This window comes from Pagrus pagrus (genome assembly GCF_965226575.1).
Source record: "Pagrus pagrus genome assembly, chromosome: 9".
Lineage (NCBI taxonomy): Eukaryota > Metazoa > Chordata > Actinopteri > Spariformes > Sparidae > Pagrus > Pagrus pagrus.
Genome location: NC_140193.1, coordinates 21,804,084 through 21,821,093, shown reverse-complemented (window position 1 = coordinate 21,821,093; position 17,010 = coordinate 21,804,084). Strand labels below are relative to the sequence as shown.

The window sequence follows — 17,010 nt, the reverse complement described above, 5'->3', positions numbered from 1 at the left end:
TTCTGCATGTTTTACTTTTGCTATACACTTCAAAATATCCCTAAATATTACACAGATTGATATTTGTTATGAATAATTTAAGAATGAGATGGGTTTTTTTTTTTTTTGAATGAGAAAATGATTCACTTGACGTGGTCTCTGATATTTTTCATTCAAAAAGTGAACAGGCGCAAACTATATTTAAAAGGATGACAAACTTCAACTCACCTCCGCAGTGAGAAAAGCAGGGATGATCTTCACACTAATTTAGTTCAGGGATCGCCAGCAATGCACCACAGAGCGCTGACGATGTGTGCCTGCTCTCATTTCAGCCAACGCCTAGTGCTCCCGTGACAAAATGTGATTTCAATGTATGGCACTTCCACCTAAAGCGAAGTGAAATCACCTGCTGCTGCCTCTAACGTTCAAGCTTCAAACTGTTAGTCTTCTGTGGCACTTGTCACCTTTGACCTTAATCAACCTTTTACAGTGTTTTCAAGCTGTCACTCAGTCTGTTTTCTTCACTCGAGTGAAATCGAAGGTTTTGCCGTTGAGCTCCTGAAGCGTGGTGCGAGGGAACATTTTGCTGCTGTCTTATTTCCCTATCTTTTTGATGTGATGCAGTCCCATGTCTGGTGGTGGTGTGAAAGGCCATCTTTTGAGTCACATGAGTGAAGAAGAGAGAGAGAGAGAGGGAAAAAAAAAAATCAGTAAAACTCCTCCTTGAATGAGAAGCAGCAGAGTGTAACAGCCAACCATGCACGCAAGACATCTAACATGAAATCAAATTACATCGAACTTAAACTGGCCCGGCGTGGCAACTTTTGCAGCCGGGGTGAGCGCGCTGTGGTCAAACACCACGATACATGACACTGTGGCTCTTGTTCGGCTCGTCTAGCAGAAGACAAGGGAGAGCTCCTCTCTGTCTCAAACCCTCCTAATGAAGAGATGCATTATGATGTGATTTCATTTGGGCGCTTGCAGAAAAGCTGCTGTGGATAACGGAGCAGTCTGAGTAGCATGGTTCATTTGTGTAGTGACATGTGACTTGTGTTTTCGTGAGTCATAAGGATCTCCTGCCTAATGGAAGGCAGTGTGTGCTCATGTGACGGTGACACAATGCAGGATGAACTGTATAGTATTCACTGGAGCTCAGCTTGGCTACTGTGTGGCACTGCTAATAGGGACCCATGAGCGTCTTTTTATCTTGTTAATTTTTTTGTCACAGTGAAACTAAACAAACCACAATTTCTGTCCATGTCAGTGAAGGGACGGCCGCTGCGTAATCTTTTATAAACTCTGACAGAGGCAGAGGTTTTCGACAGTGTGTTAATCTGTAAAGTACTGCATAAGTGTAGATATGAATATGTGCATATGCGTGTGTTTGTGTGATGTCTTTGAGTACCGCATCATGATCTTCCCTATGGTCACGGTGGTGTTTTTGCTGGCTCATCCCTGCCTCTCCACATGCCTGTTTAACAACACAGAGCTCCTCCTTACTGGCTTCCTGTCCAAACCAGTTTATCTGTAAACAAGTGTGTTTTTTTCCTCTCCGCCCCATTGTCCACACTACACCAGAATGCATACACAATGGGCGCCCTCTCTCTCCCAGTCTGCTTTTGTACTCCAAAGTCAAAAAACATTATGTTTTCACCATACCACGCACGGCAACGCAAAGAGGTTATACGCTTCGTGATGAAAATAAGTTTTAAAAAGCTATTATCATGAATGAAAAAAAAAAGTCAATGACGTCTTTAATAGTGTAAACAGTAAAAAATAAGACAGGTACGAATATTAACCTCTGTTGTTCTTTTTCAAAGACAGGCCTCCATTCACTTAAGCACATCTTAAACCCTAATAGCAGGTTGAGGCTAAGTCTTTTTCCAGTGCACCCTGGTGGAGCCAACTCCTGACATAGCAGGTGAATGTTGTGTATTGTTATTATGTGTGCATTGGGATGAAATGGCTGTCTCTGTTTATCTTGCCTGAGGTACACTATGCTACAGTAGATACGATAACAGCAGGGTTATTGTGGCAGAGCCCAACCCGTCCCTGCGTTGGCCGTTGCCTGTACACTCCAGTGTGTGTGTGTGTGTGTGTGTTGCCAGCTAATCTTAAATCGACGAGAAGTGCTTATGCCACGTAAAATACTTTTGTAATTTGTTTCTTTTACGCCACGCATCCACGTGTCTGTGAAAGGTGTGGAAAACAAATCAGTCAAATGTTTCAAAAATGGGGAGAGTGAAAAGGAAACTTCATTAAAATTAGAGAGGGGCAATATGATGTCACAGCAATTTCAGATAAGAACGCCTTAAAATGTCCTCATTCAAACTCTGGGGGGAAGAAAAAAAACCTAAGACAGAGTGTCTCTAACCCAACCCCACATTATGATTTAGAGGAGCATGGAAGGAGAACATATCTGCTGACTGAGCCTCTGTAGCCTAGCAGCCCCTTTACCTCACTGACTCAAAGTTGAGGCTTTTATTGCTTTTTGTTCCCCGACATCCTTCGTGATTTCTTTTGCATCTCCGTGGCCTTAGGAGTAATCTCATCGATTCCTTTACTTCCTGACTTAACAATTCGCATATAGCAGATGTTGTACAATGCCATGTATGGCGGCAATGCTGTTTTACTTGACTATCTCTTGATTGCTTTTGATAGGCCTGTCACTCCGAGACAAGCACTATTGTGCTAACTGCAGATAAGTCCCCGTTCTCTAAACAAGGAACACATTTTGTATAGACGTTCATGATGCTTGTGCGAAAGATGTTAATAAAAATGCTGCAACGTATTCAGCAGCCTTTTACGCCCATAAGGTAAAAACTCTCCTTTTATGTATGATATGCTGTAATAAAAGCTATATGTAAACAGGAAATAGTGTGGTTACTAGTCGACAATTCAAAAGGTGTTTTTATGCATTCTGACAAAAAGCATGTAAAAGGTCTTTAGTCACATTTTTATACAGGATGCAGTGAAGAGGGAGTTGTACTCAGATCCTTTGCTTACGTAAAAGTACAAGTACAACAAATTAAAAAGTCATCCATCACAAGCCCTACTCAAATAATACAGTATTTTCGGCAAAAATATACTGAAAGCATTGAAAGTTGACTGATTGTGCAGAAAATTGTTATATTATCACCTTAGAATATTGTTAATAGTGATGCAGTGTGTATATATTCTTCTATAGTGTTGTCCAGTGGTTCACAACGTCAGTACCAGGCCCTTCCAAACGGTCACAAGACAAATATAAGTGGCCATGAGATGATTAATGTGAGAGAGAAGAAAAAGAAACGGCATTAAATTGATAATTCGACCTCTCCGAGCCTCAAACAGTTATTCGAAACCACGTGAGATGCTATGAGGGGAAATGTATCTTTGGTGGAACTGCTAATGACTCATCTGAAACATGACAAGGGGCCCCAAATAGACACTATACTTCTATCTAGAGGTCACAAGTCATAAAGGTTGGGAACCACTGGTTTAATCCTCAACAATGTGTTGTATTTTATAAGCATATGATCTGCCTTTTTAAAATATAAATCTGAAATGTAACTTTAGGGGATCAGATAAATGTAGTGAAGTAAAAAGCGCAGTATCTGCCTCTGAAATGTAGTGCAGTGTACAGCAGCAGGGCATGGAAACCCTCTCGTAAAGTACAAGTACCTCAGTCAGCATAAACTCTGAAAGAATACTTGAGTTAATGTATTCAATTACTTTCTATAATCAGTGTGTTAAAGTGCATTACTTTATTACTGCTGATACTTGTTAGTCGTCCGAGTGAAGAAGGGTGTATTTTAATCACGAGGCCAATGGCAGTTTTGTTGTGGATGAAAATGGAGTGAGGTCTTGGAAGTTTGCTCAGTTCAGTTGGTCCCATGGACATTTATTCTGCTTGCAGGTACAGACGGCAGAGCCTTCAGTCAGTTCTATTCATTTATTTTCAGCAGTGGTAAGAACATGAACAAAGGAGGACGTTAGGTATAACATTAACCCTTAGAATCTCATGCAACTACACTATTTAAAAGATATATTTGATATTTACTTTGCCCTATACTGTCCACTGTGTCTTATAATGCCACTGACTTTCCTGCACTTATGATTTTTCTGTCTCCTGTTGTGTCACCATAGAGTTTGTGTGGTACAATTTCAGATTTTAAAAAAAGCTGCATGCTGATAATAATGGTGCGTAGCCGTTACTAAGGATCGTGGCATTCATTTCATGTCAAAATCCCTGGTTTATAACACGTTTAACGTACAGGCTTGAACTCTGCTGATCGCTGTAAAAGTCGTTGAGGGAGCTAAAGAGTTAACCTGTCCCTCTCTGTTCAACGCTGCGTGGGCTGCGAGATCATTCGAGAGTGCATTTTCAGCGACCAACCAGCTGCGCGGACTCCGCTCCGCGCTCAGCCAATAGGGAGAATGGGAGGCTCTATCGAATTTGAATGAGGAGTGTATCTTTCGGCGCCATTTTCGAGTGAGCAGCGATTGCCTCAGCAGCTGCGGAGAGAGGATGCTGCGAATGTAGAAAGCTGTCGCTGAGACGGGGGAGAAACCGAGCGCTCAAAATTAAACTGCGCTTTTAGAGAGGGGGCACGCCGTATCTTCAATGGAAACGCAGGTAATTGAAGCCACAAAGTATTTAATTTGATTTTAACCGGACAATGTGAGCGGACTTGAGGAGACGAATACGTGGAAAAGAGGAGAGACCGACCGTGGCGGGGAGACGTTAGCCATTTGGCCAGCTTTGCCAGCTTCTCCTACTCCTAGCAGCTAGCCTGCTAGCTTAGCGTGCTAGCACGTACAGAGGGATTTCTGACTTTGCTGCGCTGTAATGGTAAAAAAAAAAAAAAAAAAATGCGCTCATACAGCGGTCCGTTTTATCCAGGAGGCGAGGAGGACATATTTGGAAAAAAAGGAGAATAGGCGGAAAATTATTTTTGAATGCAGGAGACACCTAACTTAGCCGTTATAAATCAAACTTGAACTATAATGGACAATTTTTTTTGGCATTGGAGCCCGGTTTTGAGCGGGAGGTGCAAAAGCAGCCAGGCTCGAGCAGAGGAGCACATTCGGCAGTGTCAACAAATGCACACGGCACCTTCACTGGGTTCGGAGGGAAAAAAATCAATACGAGAGACCGGGACAGACACAGTGCCTTTTGTGGTAACTTAATTTTACCAAGCTTGTTAACTAAGGCAGACTTTTTTGGCCGAGCTGGCAAATAGCATACGTGTTGTTGCAAGCGGGTTTTTGGATCGTTAGACAGAAAACACCTGGTAAGTTTGACATTATATCGCAGTTTGACCTTACACTCAGTGATAGCCTTAATAATAATGAAGGAGTTTGTTTTATTTTCCTGTCTGTGTCGTGAAGTGGTCGTTAACGTGTATTTGCAGGACAGCTTGTGTATTAACGTAACTCCGATGGCCAATAAACAAGTAATTACCTTAAGTTTTATCCAACGTTACATACGTGCTCCATATATCTGTTAATTGATTTGAATATCTTACATCGATGATCAATTTATCCCTCAGCCAAGTGTCAATAATCATAGGTCGCAACTTCTGACGGTTCAACTTTAATAGGTCTGTTAAACGTGAGACGGATGGCTGTCATAACCACAAACGATGCAATAAAGTTGAAATAACGTAAGTTATTAAAAATAAGAAGCGCATTGCTGGTTGCGTTGCTGCTCGTGGCTCGCTGTAATGTTGGGGTTTCTTTGCTTCATCGTAGTTTGGTGAAGGGTTTTCAGTCTCTGCTTTCTGTCTCCTTTTGCCTTTTTTTTTTGCCCTCACTAGTCTCGCTCCACTCTCTGTGTGCCCTGGACCCTGATTAAATTCAAGAACATTGAAGGGGGGAAAAAAGCTTCTGCGTGGTCTAATCGGTTTAGTAAAGAGTGACAAAACGGACCTAGTCATTAATTACTGGAGAGGTTGCATGTGTGATATTTTATGCTGCCTAATGCTTCTCATGATGAACACGACTACTTGACTAATAAAGCATAAGAGAGGAAAAGAGAGGCTCCATATAATTGTGCGTCTGAACCCGCCCCTTCTACTTCCTTCTAAGCAGAGATCGGTTTAATGTGTTACATAATGTGAGGCCTTTCTATATTTTACAGTGTTGCTTTTATTTAAACAAATAGTTGCTTACATTGTCGGATACCATGTTTAGATTTGTGTATATAAAATATCTAGTTCAAATTAACTGCATTGAGAAAGTGAGCTAGACCTCTGTCCATTTTCCCTGCAATGCCTTTTCCCCCATGGCCCGTCACAAATGACAGTGTGCTTACTAATAGCGTTTTTCCAGGATTTTTTTATTTTATTTTGTCATACATACTCCGCTGCTGTAAGGTTAAGAGATGTGCTGATTAGATTTGCATGACCTGAGTGGAAATGTAACTAAATATAATTGTCTTAGGCATAGTTTTCATCACTAAAATTGCAGATTGTAGCCTTAGTATAATAATTGTGATAGAAGTGGGACAGCATCTTCACGATGAAACCGCCCACCTCATAGTGAAATTCTGTTTATTTATTTTTGAGGGCATCTAGTTGGTGGTAAATTAGCTAAAATGACATGAGGGAAGGACCTTTCACAGCCACATAGCAGAGCGAAGAGGAGGAGGAGGAGGAGGAAATTGCTGTACTATGAGATATGATGTGTCTGACTGACAAGAAAACTTAAATTTGTGGGTGTATGAAGCACAATGAATAGTATTTAACTTAAAAATGTGACAGGCATGTAATTATCTCCTTTAGGAATAAATACTTTTGTTGATATGTATTGTACACCACATGGTGTATTTAAAAATTGATTGGCAAGTTACATAGCTTTGTTATTTGTTATGCTCCAATATGACATAGATACATAATGTAACAAAAAAATCCTTTTTATTGATAAAATACATTTTTTTGAAAAATCTTCATGAATTGATCTACAGTGTAAAAAATGTTTTATGTAGGTCGCTACACCAAGTTGGGATGTGTTTTGAAGGATACTTTTTCATCCCGCCAGATGGAAGGGGTGTAAAAATACTGCATGGAAAAAGTAATTATTCAGAGTTCAATATCAAATTTTTTCGTTGGATGGATTCACAACATTTTGGATATTACTACGCTGATCTGACTGTGTGTGTGTGTGTATACTTGACAAACAAAGTAGATCTGCCTGTTTGTTTAGTGCTAAAACAAGAATAAGTCAGTCTATTGGTCTGACAGAGGTAGGAAGTCAAATTGCCCTTATAACGCAAATGGATAAAAAAACATTACTGAATGCTTGGCTGTTGAAGTGTAGACATAAAAAAAGATCAAATTGAAAATGTCAGGAGTCACAGTGTTTGTTTATGTGTTAAAATGGAAAATGGCTAAAATATACATGTAAAAGACAGTACTTTATTTTTCCAGCCAATGCAGCATTAGTGATTATTAAAATCCAATTTCATCCAATTTAGTTGATGGAAGCAATCTTTTGTAATCAGTTTTACAATATCAGCTGCAATTTGTGTGCTTGTTGCTGATATTTCTGTGTCATGAAAACTACAGATTTGAATTTTTCAGATATCATTTCTAGAAAGAAGGAGGTAGCACAGTGTCAAAGAGAAATTGTGTGATCAAGAATCTTAGTAATATGTGAACTGTAACATACTAATCTTCTAGTTTGTGACTGTGTATCTCATGTGCTCACACAGGTGAACTGGGTGTAAATATTTTGCTCATATTCTTCTAATGAGGACTTGACACTGTCTATGTATGCAATTGTCAAATTAGCACTGGTATTCTATGACAGTTTTTATTCCAATTTTGCTTACTGTTGATCTCCTTAAAATACTACAGGTCTGTCTCGCCTCGGTTCTCTGGTATTTGCCTTTTCACTCTCTTTGCAGAGCACCGTTGTGCTGTTTCAGACTGTTAGCATGACATTCTGTGACTCATCATTCTGTCTTCTCAGACCCCTCCGGCAAAATGGGCTCCCACCCCCATTTCCTGGTGAAACTGTGCCTCTCTTCTTGTACTTGCTCACATGTGTTGTAGCCAGGCTGCAGAGAACCCCCACCCTTCTCTTCTTTCTTTCTGCACCACTCAGCACAAACTTTATAGTATTCAAATTTGCAGTGATGGGAACAGGTTTTCACAATTCTTGTTGGTTATTTTCCAGAAGCTGACCTTGGTTTCAGTTCTATGCCTCAGCAGCATTAAATAGAAGTCAGATTATTTTCTGTGCATCAGTCATTTCTCTTAAACATAATTGAAGTTGTGGAATAATTTAAATAGTGGTCAGTCCAGCTAAACCTTAAGTTTGGATGTGATTTTTTTTTTTGTGAGTGTCCATGTATTTTCCATGATTATCTATCAATTTAAGGCTGATAACACTGGCAGCATATGAGGTTGCCAGGTCTTTGCATGCTTCTTACAAGCATATGTTTTGCATTGGCTTTGATTTTTGCATACAGTAGGTGCTGCATCACTGTAGTGCATAGACTGTGCACCTGTTTCACTGAAATGGTGACAATTTTGAAAAACAGTGTATAAAGGTGGACCTGACATTTTTAAATAATTGTCAATTACTGCTGTTCTGGTTTGTGTGCACTACACCTCTAGTAAGTTGAAACAGTTGGTGTGAGTTTATGGCCTGTTAAAATAAGGTCATCTGTTATGACCATTGATGTATTTGGGTGGAATTTAGAACCTTTAAAAATGTTAAAACATTTCCAAAATGTGGCTCTTCTCTTAAATCAGGTCTTTTGATCCTCGACAGCTACACTCAAAAAGTTGCAGACTCGCTTTTATTGTTGTTTTGTTTAGTGACAGGGGTACACATGGACTTGGATGTCAAGAATATGTCAGCTGTTACAATGCTAGTGAATTCTCTGCTAGATAATTAAGTTTTAGGTAGTAATATGATAACCTGCAACAGCACTGGCAGTAAGATCTGACATAGCAAGAGTCTGCCTCCTCTGACTACACACACATGGTGTTTTCATTTCTGCTGCACCAGCCTTTTTTTCACCTGAGGGTGCTAGATTAGCCCAAAGTATTAACTTGTAAGCAGTTAAATTGGAAAGATTTATATGGTCCTAAAATGTTGGTGGTTGATTTGTGTATTTCTGTGTTAGTTGCCCCAACTTGGTAAGCAGGGAACACCTCACCCTCTGCCCCAGTCAGACAGTGTGCTTGAGTTCAGAGAGACCAGATATTTTCACACACAGTGTGATCAACAATGTCTAGTTTTGTCAGTTCTCAAAGTTTGCCTCAGTCAACTTATTTTACGTATTTTCAATTGTCAAATCAGTATGTATAATTTTAGATTTATTTGTGTGTATAATGTTGGCTTGCTGGTGTGTAATTGTAACTGCCTAAACAGTTAGTATTAATACTAGGTAGTTCAAACTTAACAAGCGATGTAGTGAAATCACCAGAAAGATTATTCATGCCTGATTTTTTAATGTAATTAGTTTAGGTTTAAACATACACAAGAGCCATAATAGATTTATATATTTTTTTAATTTTGTGGCAACATGTAAACTCAGTCAACAATGTAACAGCAAAACTGGAAGTGCCTGGAAAGCTTCATTATTTTTTGTTGGATAAAAAATTGGTTGTGATGTGGGTGTAACACACATTTTTTTTCACTGTGAACCAAATAATGTTGGTTTCTGAATTCAACTTAGGCATTGGCGTTGGAAAATGTACAACAACAAAAAAAAAACTAAACCAAAAAAAAAAAACAAGTATAGGCTGAATGTTTGTGTAATTGGTGTATGGGTGTGTCATTCATCTCACACACACACACTTTGCTTCCTCTTTTGTCCCTCTTATGTGCGCATGTACATACAACATACACACTTACTAGGATCCTAATGTCAGTCTTAGTGGTGGTTATGTAAGTTGTGTATTTTTAAAAAAAGCTGTGGTGTCATCCTAAAGGTTGAGGTAGTTATAAAAACTTATTTTGTCTAAATGGGTCAAGCCATGCATTTTGTAAAAAAAAAAAAAGTTTCATGCTATTGGTCAACTTTACATCAAGTCCTCAGGTCGTGCTTTTGAAATTGCATCACAGTGTACAGCTTTGTCTGCATCCTGTTTATGGCTGCTCTGGCTTTCGTGGCAGAAGGAGGAAGCTTGAGATAGTTGAAATGAAGTAGTAAATAACTGGGGAGATGAGAAGTTAATTTGTTGTGGAATGTGTAGTATTGAGTTGAAATGCATTGTTTGTACAGTGACAGGTACAGTGAATGAGTTTTCAGATCAAATATTTCACCAAACACACTGGTGTGTTTATATGACAGCCACTGCTGTTGGTAATTATGGGGTAACCACATAATGTGGTCCACTCCTTCATTAGAAGTGGTTAAAATGTCTTTTTTAATTATAAATAAACCTTTGAAGTCATGTACTGTCCTTTTGTGAGTCAAAACAGTACAATGAATCATATTAACATTATGTTCCATGTAAGATGATTGTTGTGCTTTCACTAAACCAGTTTTAGATATTAGTTATATCATGGTGTTTGTGTATTTATTAAAATTGTTACTTGAATTCTACTCCTGTATTTCACTCAATTTTAATCATCGTATAGATTGTGTACCTAAAATGTGAAGAGTCAGTCTGTCACACTCACACCTGACAGTACATGGAGGGGGTGGTGTATACCTGTAGAGTGGCTCAGAGGTCACTCTCAAATATCAGCCAGTGTTGTCCTGTGAAATTGGTTTATTCTCTCGTGGATGCCTGGTATGTGTTTCCACATGTTTGTGGAGTATTCTGTAATTCATTTGACAAGACATGGCTATAGCTTCCAGGGAATCACAGTCACTCTCCCCGTGCTATGCTGGACATGTTTTGCTGGGTGAGCAGATGTAACAGGTTTTTCTAGGATTAACACATACCATTACAGTACTGGTGTTTGTACCAAACAGAGCAGGTCTTTATAGGTAGCATCCCTGGTCTGCAGTGAACAATAAAATGATTCACCACCTCGTGGGCTCCATTTAGACTTACACACCCTCTCAAAGTATTTTTGCTAAAAACGTATATTTATTGACATGTCATCACCATTGGTTGCTCTGTTATTATGGATAAATTGGTTTTGTGTTTGCTTTTACGACTGTCTCGTGGTATACATGCTGCCCCAGTAGCTGATGAAACATTTTATCATACCTTGTTGTGGTGCCGTGAAAATGTACTGTCTATATTGTCTTGCCAAATACAAAAACAATGATTGGGCCAGCCCATTACTTGGTGTTTTCTGGTTTAAATTGTTCAAGTGATGGATTTGTAATTTTGTGGGGATGTATGTAGCTTGCAAGTGAAAAGAAACAGTGTGCTCTACTCCTACATTCATTGTATTCCAAATATATTCTGAAACTAGTGTTAATCAGTGATGTTTTTAACATGTTGGTGCTTTCCAACAAGGCAGTTGTGTCTGCAGATATTTAACTCGGAGGAGTTTCCTGCCTTGTCCCAGTGGCTAAAGATAGAAAGCTTTATGAACACAATGAGAAACTCAAATTTGCATAGATCTTTTCTTGTGGATGAATGTGATTGCCATTCAGGGTTTTTTTCCACGGCTTACGATGTCATTGTAGATCTCCATTTAGTTTGTGCTTATACAGGCAGAAGACGGTGTAACACAGCCCAGAGGAGGCCGGCCCAGACCACTTCTGGGGAGGTGATGAGTTGTCATGTCCACGTCTCTGTACCCGATGGGGTGTAGGAGGTTACTTGACCTTCAACCTCGGGGTCAGGTGACTCTTTGAGGCTATTGTATAGGGAGCAAATGTCATAGGAATGGGTTAAAAAGGCTGAGCAGCGAAGGTGACACGTCTGGGCATGCTTCCTTAAAGGAGAGGGAGAGAAATGGGGAGAGGTTAGAGTCACTAATGTGAACAATTCCACCTGGACTTGTAAGGATATTATCAGCTTAAAAAATACACAGCTTACCTGATTTGTTCCTTTGTGCAATTTTTAAAAATAATTTATACAGATGCACAGGGTAAAATAGTTGTCCCAATTTGATGCATACAATAGTGTCTCTGACTCTGCATAAATGAGCTAAAAATGGAAGATAAGGAAATGATTGGGCAAATTTTTTGTATGTGATTCCAAGTTGGCGTATGTTGTGTTTCCTGTGTTTTCCCACATTGCATCATGTTGATACACACTATGCTCCATATGTTTAGTTAATGCAGGAGGGGTGTAGTCTGTAACTGTAGCTTATAATTATGGCAGCAAAAAACAATTATTTTTATTACTGATTAGTCGTTTGAATTTTTTCTGTTAATTTATTAAATAATTATTCAAATGTTTGAAATGATGACAAATGCCCCTTTCCACCTGCAACTTTCATGAGTCCATTCATATCTTCAGTGTTCTTATTTTTAAACAGCTAAAACAGGTGATTCAATTCACAATCCTGGAGGAGCTGAAACCAACAAATATGTGGCACTTGAATGTAACAAACTTGTAATTGATTTTTAAAATAGTTATTTAATTATTTGTTTCTCACAAAAATGTATTAGGCACTGCTTCAATTAGTTCACATTACGTCCTCTCTTTTTTTGCCAGGGGGTGTGGACCCAGGACTAAAACTAGGAGACGTTGTCATGCCCCACAGATCAGACAGACAATTACACACCCCTGATGTAAAGTTAAAAATCAACCACAGTATAAATTTAGATGTTTGAGTCTCGAATGTCTTGAGCATAATCGGTGTGAATCCAAACCAATTCTAAAATTGGTACTAAATGTAAAATATGAGTTTTCTTGAGGAAGTCTGTCATTTTCATACTAACAGTGTTTTCCCATTATGTGGCTGTAAGAGACTTTTTTTTATGTTGGGGCATTAATGTCACCATGCATGCTTTAACAGGACCAGGCTTCTAAACACCAATTTATTAATGACAATAATTTGAAAAAATATATATATATACATTAGACACTGCACTCACTGGTCCTCACTTTCTTCCCACCCTCCTGAAACTGTCAGGTGTATTAAGATAGAAAGATAAGTCAATACTAGAATATGTAATGTACATCTTAGAATTTCAGAGAGAATGTTAGCATTGATTGCACATAGTCCTAATTAACAGAAGAAAGCAAAGCTTATCAATTGTCCGACCCTGCCAGACATTAGAGTTTGGTATTGCAGAAACTTTAAGCAGATGAAGCCTCTGTGCAGTGATACATGTAGGTAATGATGCCACTGGAATTCAATGAACATGTTATTTCAGCAATTACACAGTTAATGTAACTGCCATTTTTTCTAAAGCATACCACAGGGTTTTAGATTGACTTTGTTCAGTTAGTTGTTGCTTGAGATGTGCAATATATCACAGTGAAATTTTTTTGCGGTCAGTTATGTTATTGCTGTACAGTAATGTAATTAAGAACAGGTACCATCACCCAGCTAGTGTTTGAGGGACACCAAAGTTTAAAAGTCAGATTCCAAAATGCAACTTTTTAGATGCAAGAAACAACCACAGTCAGATGGTCTGACATGTATATGTTTGTCGTCTGGGCTGAATTGTCAGACAGTATAACTAATTGAAGCAGGTGCAGATGACCCTCACTTTTTCTCTTTCTTCTTCTTCTTTTTTAATTATCTCAAATTGCGATGTCTTCTCTGAGCTGCACTGAAGTGTGTGTGTCTCTGTAGTGTGTTTGTGTGTATGAGAGAGAGGACTGCATGTCTTGTCAGTGTCTTTTTTTGGAAGGGAAGTATGTTTGAGATGTTACTAGGTTCAGGATATCAAGTCCGTTTCAGACAAAGGTCATAATTACAGGTCCATTGAGACCTCTAGTGGCAACACATCCATTGGACCCAATCTCCTCCAGGATTATTATCATGATAAAGTTTGTTTTTGCTTACAAAGGAGATTTTGTTATGAGATTATGTCGTTGAAGTTAACAGGATGGCAAACAAATGAAAGTTGACACTGCTATTACTAAGAGCAACTTTTTATGATGCATTATTGATTCTTCCTGTTCTGTCTTTCAGTTGCTTTCCTCTACATGTGAGGTCAGATATTGAACAACACGTCTGTTGTTGGTAGGTTTTAGTGATTTGCTAAATGACAATTGAATAGACAAAATGTGTCTCGTCACTTGTGCAAACTTGAGATTTGTGGTGTCTCCAATAACTTCGCTGTTGCTTCATTAAAAGGGTTAAAGTGCATTGGTAAAAATCAGATGCTTGTTTCATTATGGTGAAACTTTTCTTGGAAGTCAGCCTGAATGAGAGATACTAAACTCTCCTTAACACAAGCACCATCTCTGAAGCCAGTGTCCAAACCCCCAGGCCAATGGGACTAGTAGATAAAAAATCCACTGGCCATCATATTTTCTACATGCCTAAATAATAAATTGCCTCTTTGTACTACATATACATACATTTCTGTCTATTTTGTTAGGATAATGTGCTATTTTTAATATGAACCTAAAAAAAAGAGGCAAGATTGATTTGATCCATAAATTAAAGCCTGAATAAAACTCAAGAAAACTTGATCTCCAAATCTTACTGAAGTATTTGCTTTTAAATGTACTTAAAGATCAAAGATAAAAGTAAATTGGAAGGTTCTGTAAACCTATCGGCTGCTTCATGATGATTATAATGATGATAATGATGATTTTAATCAACTTAAACCTCCTCATCAGACTCCTTGCTCTCTACTGCAATCACCCTCCTCCTTGCACAGTCTGGCCTCCTGGTGCCACAGCATCACAGCTTTTGTGGGATCATACTCGGCAGCAAGTTTAATAGAGTAGCTGATGTCCTGTAGGGTAAACAGTGCCGAGAAACTAGGAGCGCTCGAGATGGACATTGTGTAGGCACTGTATGATGCGCATCAAAATGCATAATGTGTGTCAAACTCGGACACAGAGAGGACAGGAGCAGTGCGCCCATAAATGACACATGACTATTTTGGTACAATCATTTACCTCCAAATGTGGCGGAATCCCTTCAGAGATTTACTCACCAAATGGAAAATCTACTTGAATGTGGCACTTGGCGGTTGTTAATTTCTGGCCCTGTTTGTTGCTTAGACAAAAATTCTCACGCTGAGGTGTCTATAGAGCACCTGTCCGTCGCACTAATATATGTCACTTGGCTTGAAGATGACAGTATTTTGAGTGATATGGCGATGTCTAGATTTTTATCCTGAGTCATTCAATGTACGGACTTCTACTTTTCTCCCTGTCAACACTGCCCCCTGTTTTTTTCAGTGACTGTGTGAATGTTGTATTTATTTTTACCATATGACAGTTGTAAAATTATTGGGAACATTAGCTATGCTACTAAATAATTTGAGTCTATTATGTCAGATTGGCAAATGCAGTTTCTCCTCCTGATTGTTTAAAAGTTGTACAGCTTTTTTTAATGGCAGTATCAGACTTATTTTAAACGACTGAATCAGCTGTGCTGTTTCTACTAAAATGCAATCGATTGTTGTGTTAAAAAATCCTTGGACTTGGATGTGAAATTACTTGAAGCACTATATAACAAGTACATGAACAACCCATGTCCCTAGGTTGCTTGGTTTGAATTAAGGGGAATCCTAATGTTGCAGCATACAGTGATATTTTAGACAACAGTGTGTTTCCAGTGTTGTGGCAACAGTTTGGGGAAGGCCCTTTCCTGTTTCAACATGACAGTGCTCCTGTGCATTAGGCAACATCCATAAAGATTTTTTTTCTGCTTTTGGTTTGGAAAAACTTTACTGGCCTGGAGAGAGATGTGACCTCAACCCAGTCCAACTTTGGGATGAATTGGAAGCTGATATTGAGCCAAGCGATGTTGGGCGATGACCAACATCAGTGCCCAACCTCACAAAGTGGCCAAAATGGTGTAAATCTCTGCAGCCAGGCTCCAAAATCTGGTGGAAAGTTTCCCCAAAAGATTGGAGGCTGTTTTAACAACGCAGTGATTCCCCGTGGCTATGAAATTGGATATTCAACTACCATGTATGAGTGTAGTATTCTAGTGTCCACATACAATATGTTGAACTTGGAACTGCAATTTTGACAGGTTGACCTCAGACTAACATTAAACTGTATTGTCTCTTTGTATGTGTTTCAGGTGGTGAACCTCCTCGCTGCTGTAAGAGTGGACAGAAGATGCTGCTCATCATCTGAACGTTGTTTAGGTAGATACATGATAGGAAATAAGTGTATCTATACGCATGTGGTCTGGACTAGAAGTCCAGAGGATGAAGGATGGAGGATGAAGCATGAAGTGGATGAAGCAGAGGGACCATGAGTACAGTTCTGGTGATGCTGTAGCAGCACGGAATGGTTTGTGGTTTACACTGAGATGCAGGCCATACTGTGCTGCCGCAGTAAAATCTGAATATACAACCTGGCTGTCAGCTTGCAGCTCTTCAACTTGTTGACACTTTTTCACTGATAATTAATGTTGTTTACTTTTTACTCTTGCACACAGCCTTCACTGTCTGAAAAATGCCACATAGACAAATGTTTTTCTGAAGAGTAAAAAAAAATAAGTTTGTTGGGTTTGCCTTTGTCATCCTCTGGTCGCCTTACTGTAGCAGCACGTAAATATTGGAGTTAAGACTCTAGCTGAAGTCTCCAGTATTGATCGTGCTGCTGAAGCAAAGCTGACCACTCACAATCAGCGCAAACAACCACTGAGTGTACTCAGACCACCAAACAGTGACTGACGGTGAGAGATGCTTACAGGTAGATTGTTTACACTCAGGTTTTGAGTTAGCCTCCAACACTGCCTCGTTTTGATAGTTCAAATGTATATCCATCTTCCTGCTTTTCACTGTAATGTTTGCACACTTCAAGAAATAAACTTTTAAACTGGCTTTTGTCTGTAATGTGTTTTGAACATGACATGCTAAACTTGCCGTTTAACAGAATGCTTTCCTCATATTACATTAATCTATTATTCTAGTTTTACTGTAGTTGTTTTGCGACACTGAGAGCCCCATACATGGATTTTAATAGAAGCGCCATTCACAATGAAGAAACGCGGCACGCGATGGCCCGCGCTGATGTCCGG

The 17,010-nt window shown here is 39.2% G+C and overlaps 1 protein-coding gene across 1 annotated transcript in view; it reads left to right on the top strand.

The window, feature by feature from the left end:
- The first annotated feature begins 4,509 nt into the window (after positions 1 to 4,509).
- spryd7b (SPRY domain containing 7b) overlaps positions 4,510 to 17,010 on the top strand; it is a 28,013-nt gene continuing 15,512 nt past the window's right edge. The window contains exons 1-2 of the mRNA XM_084361473.1: positions 4,510 to 4,597; positions 16,063 to 16,129. Of these exons, the coding sequence (XP_084217599.1) occupies positions 4,586 to 4,597; positions 16,063 to 16,129 (79 nt within the window). The 5' untranslated portion in view covers positions 4,510 to 4,585. The remainder of the gene's footprint in view (positions 4,598 to 16,062; positions 16,130 to 17,010) is intronic.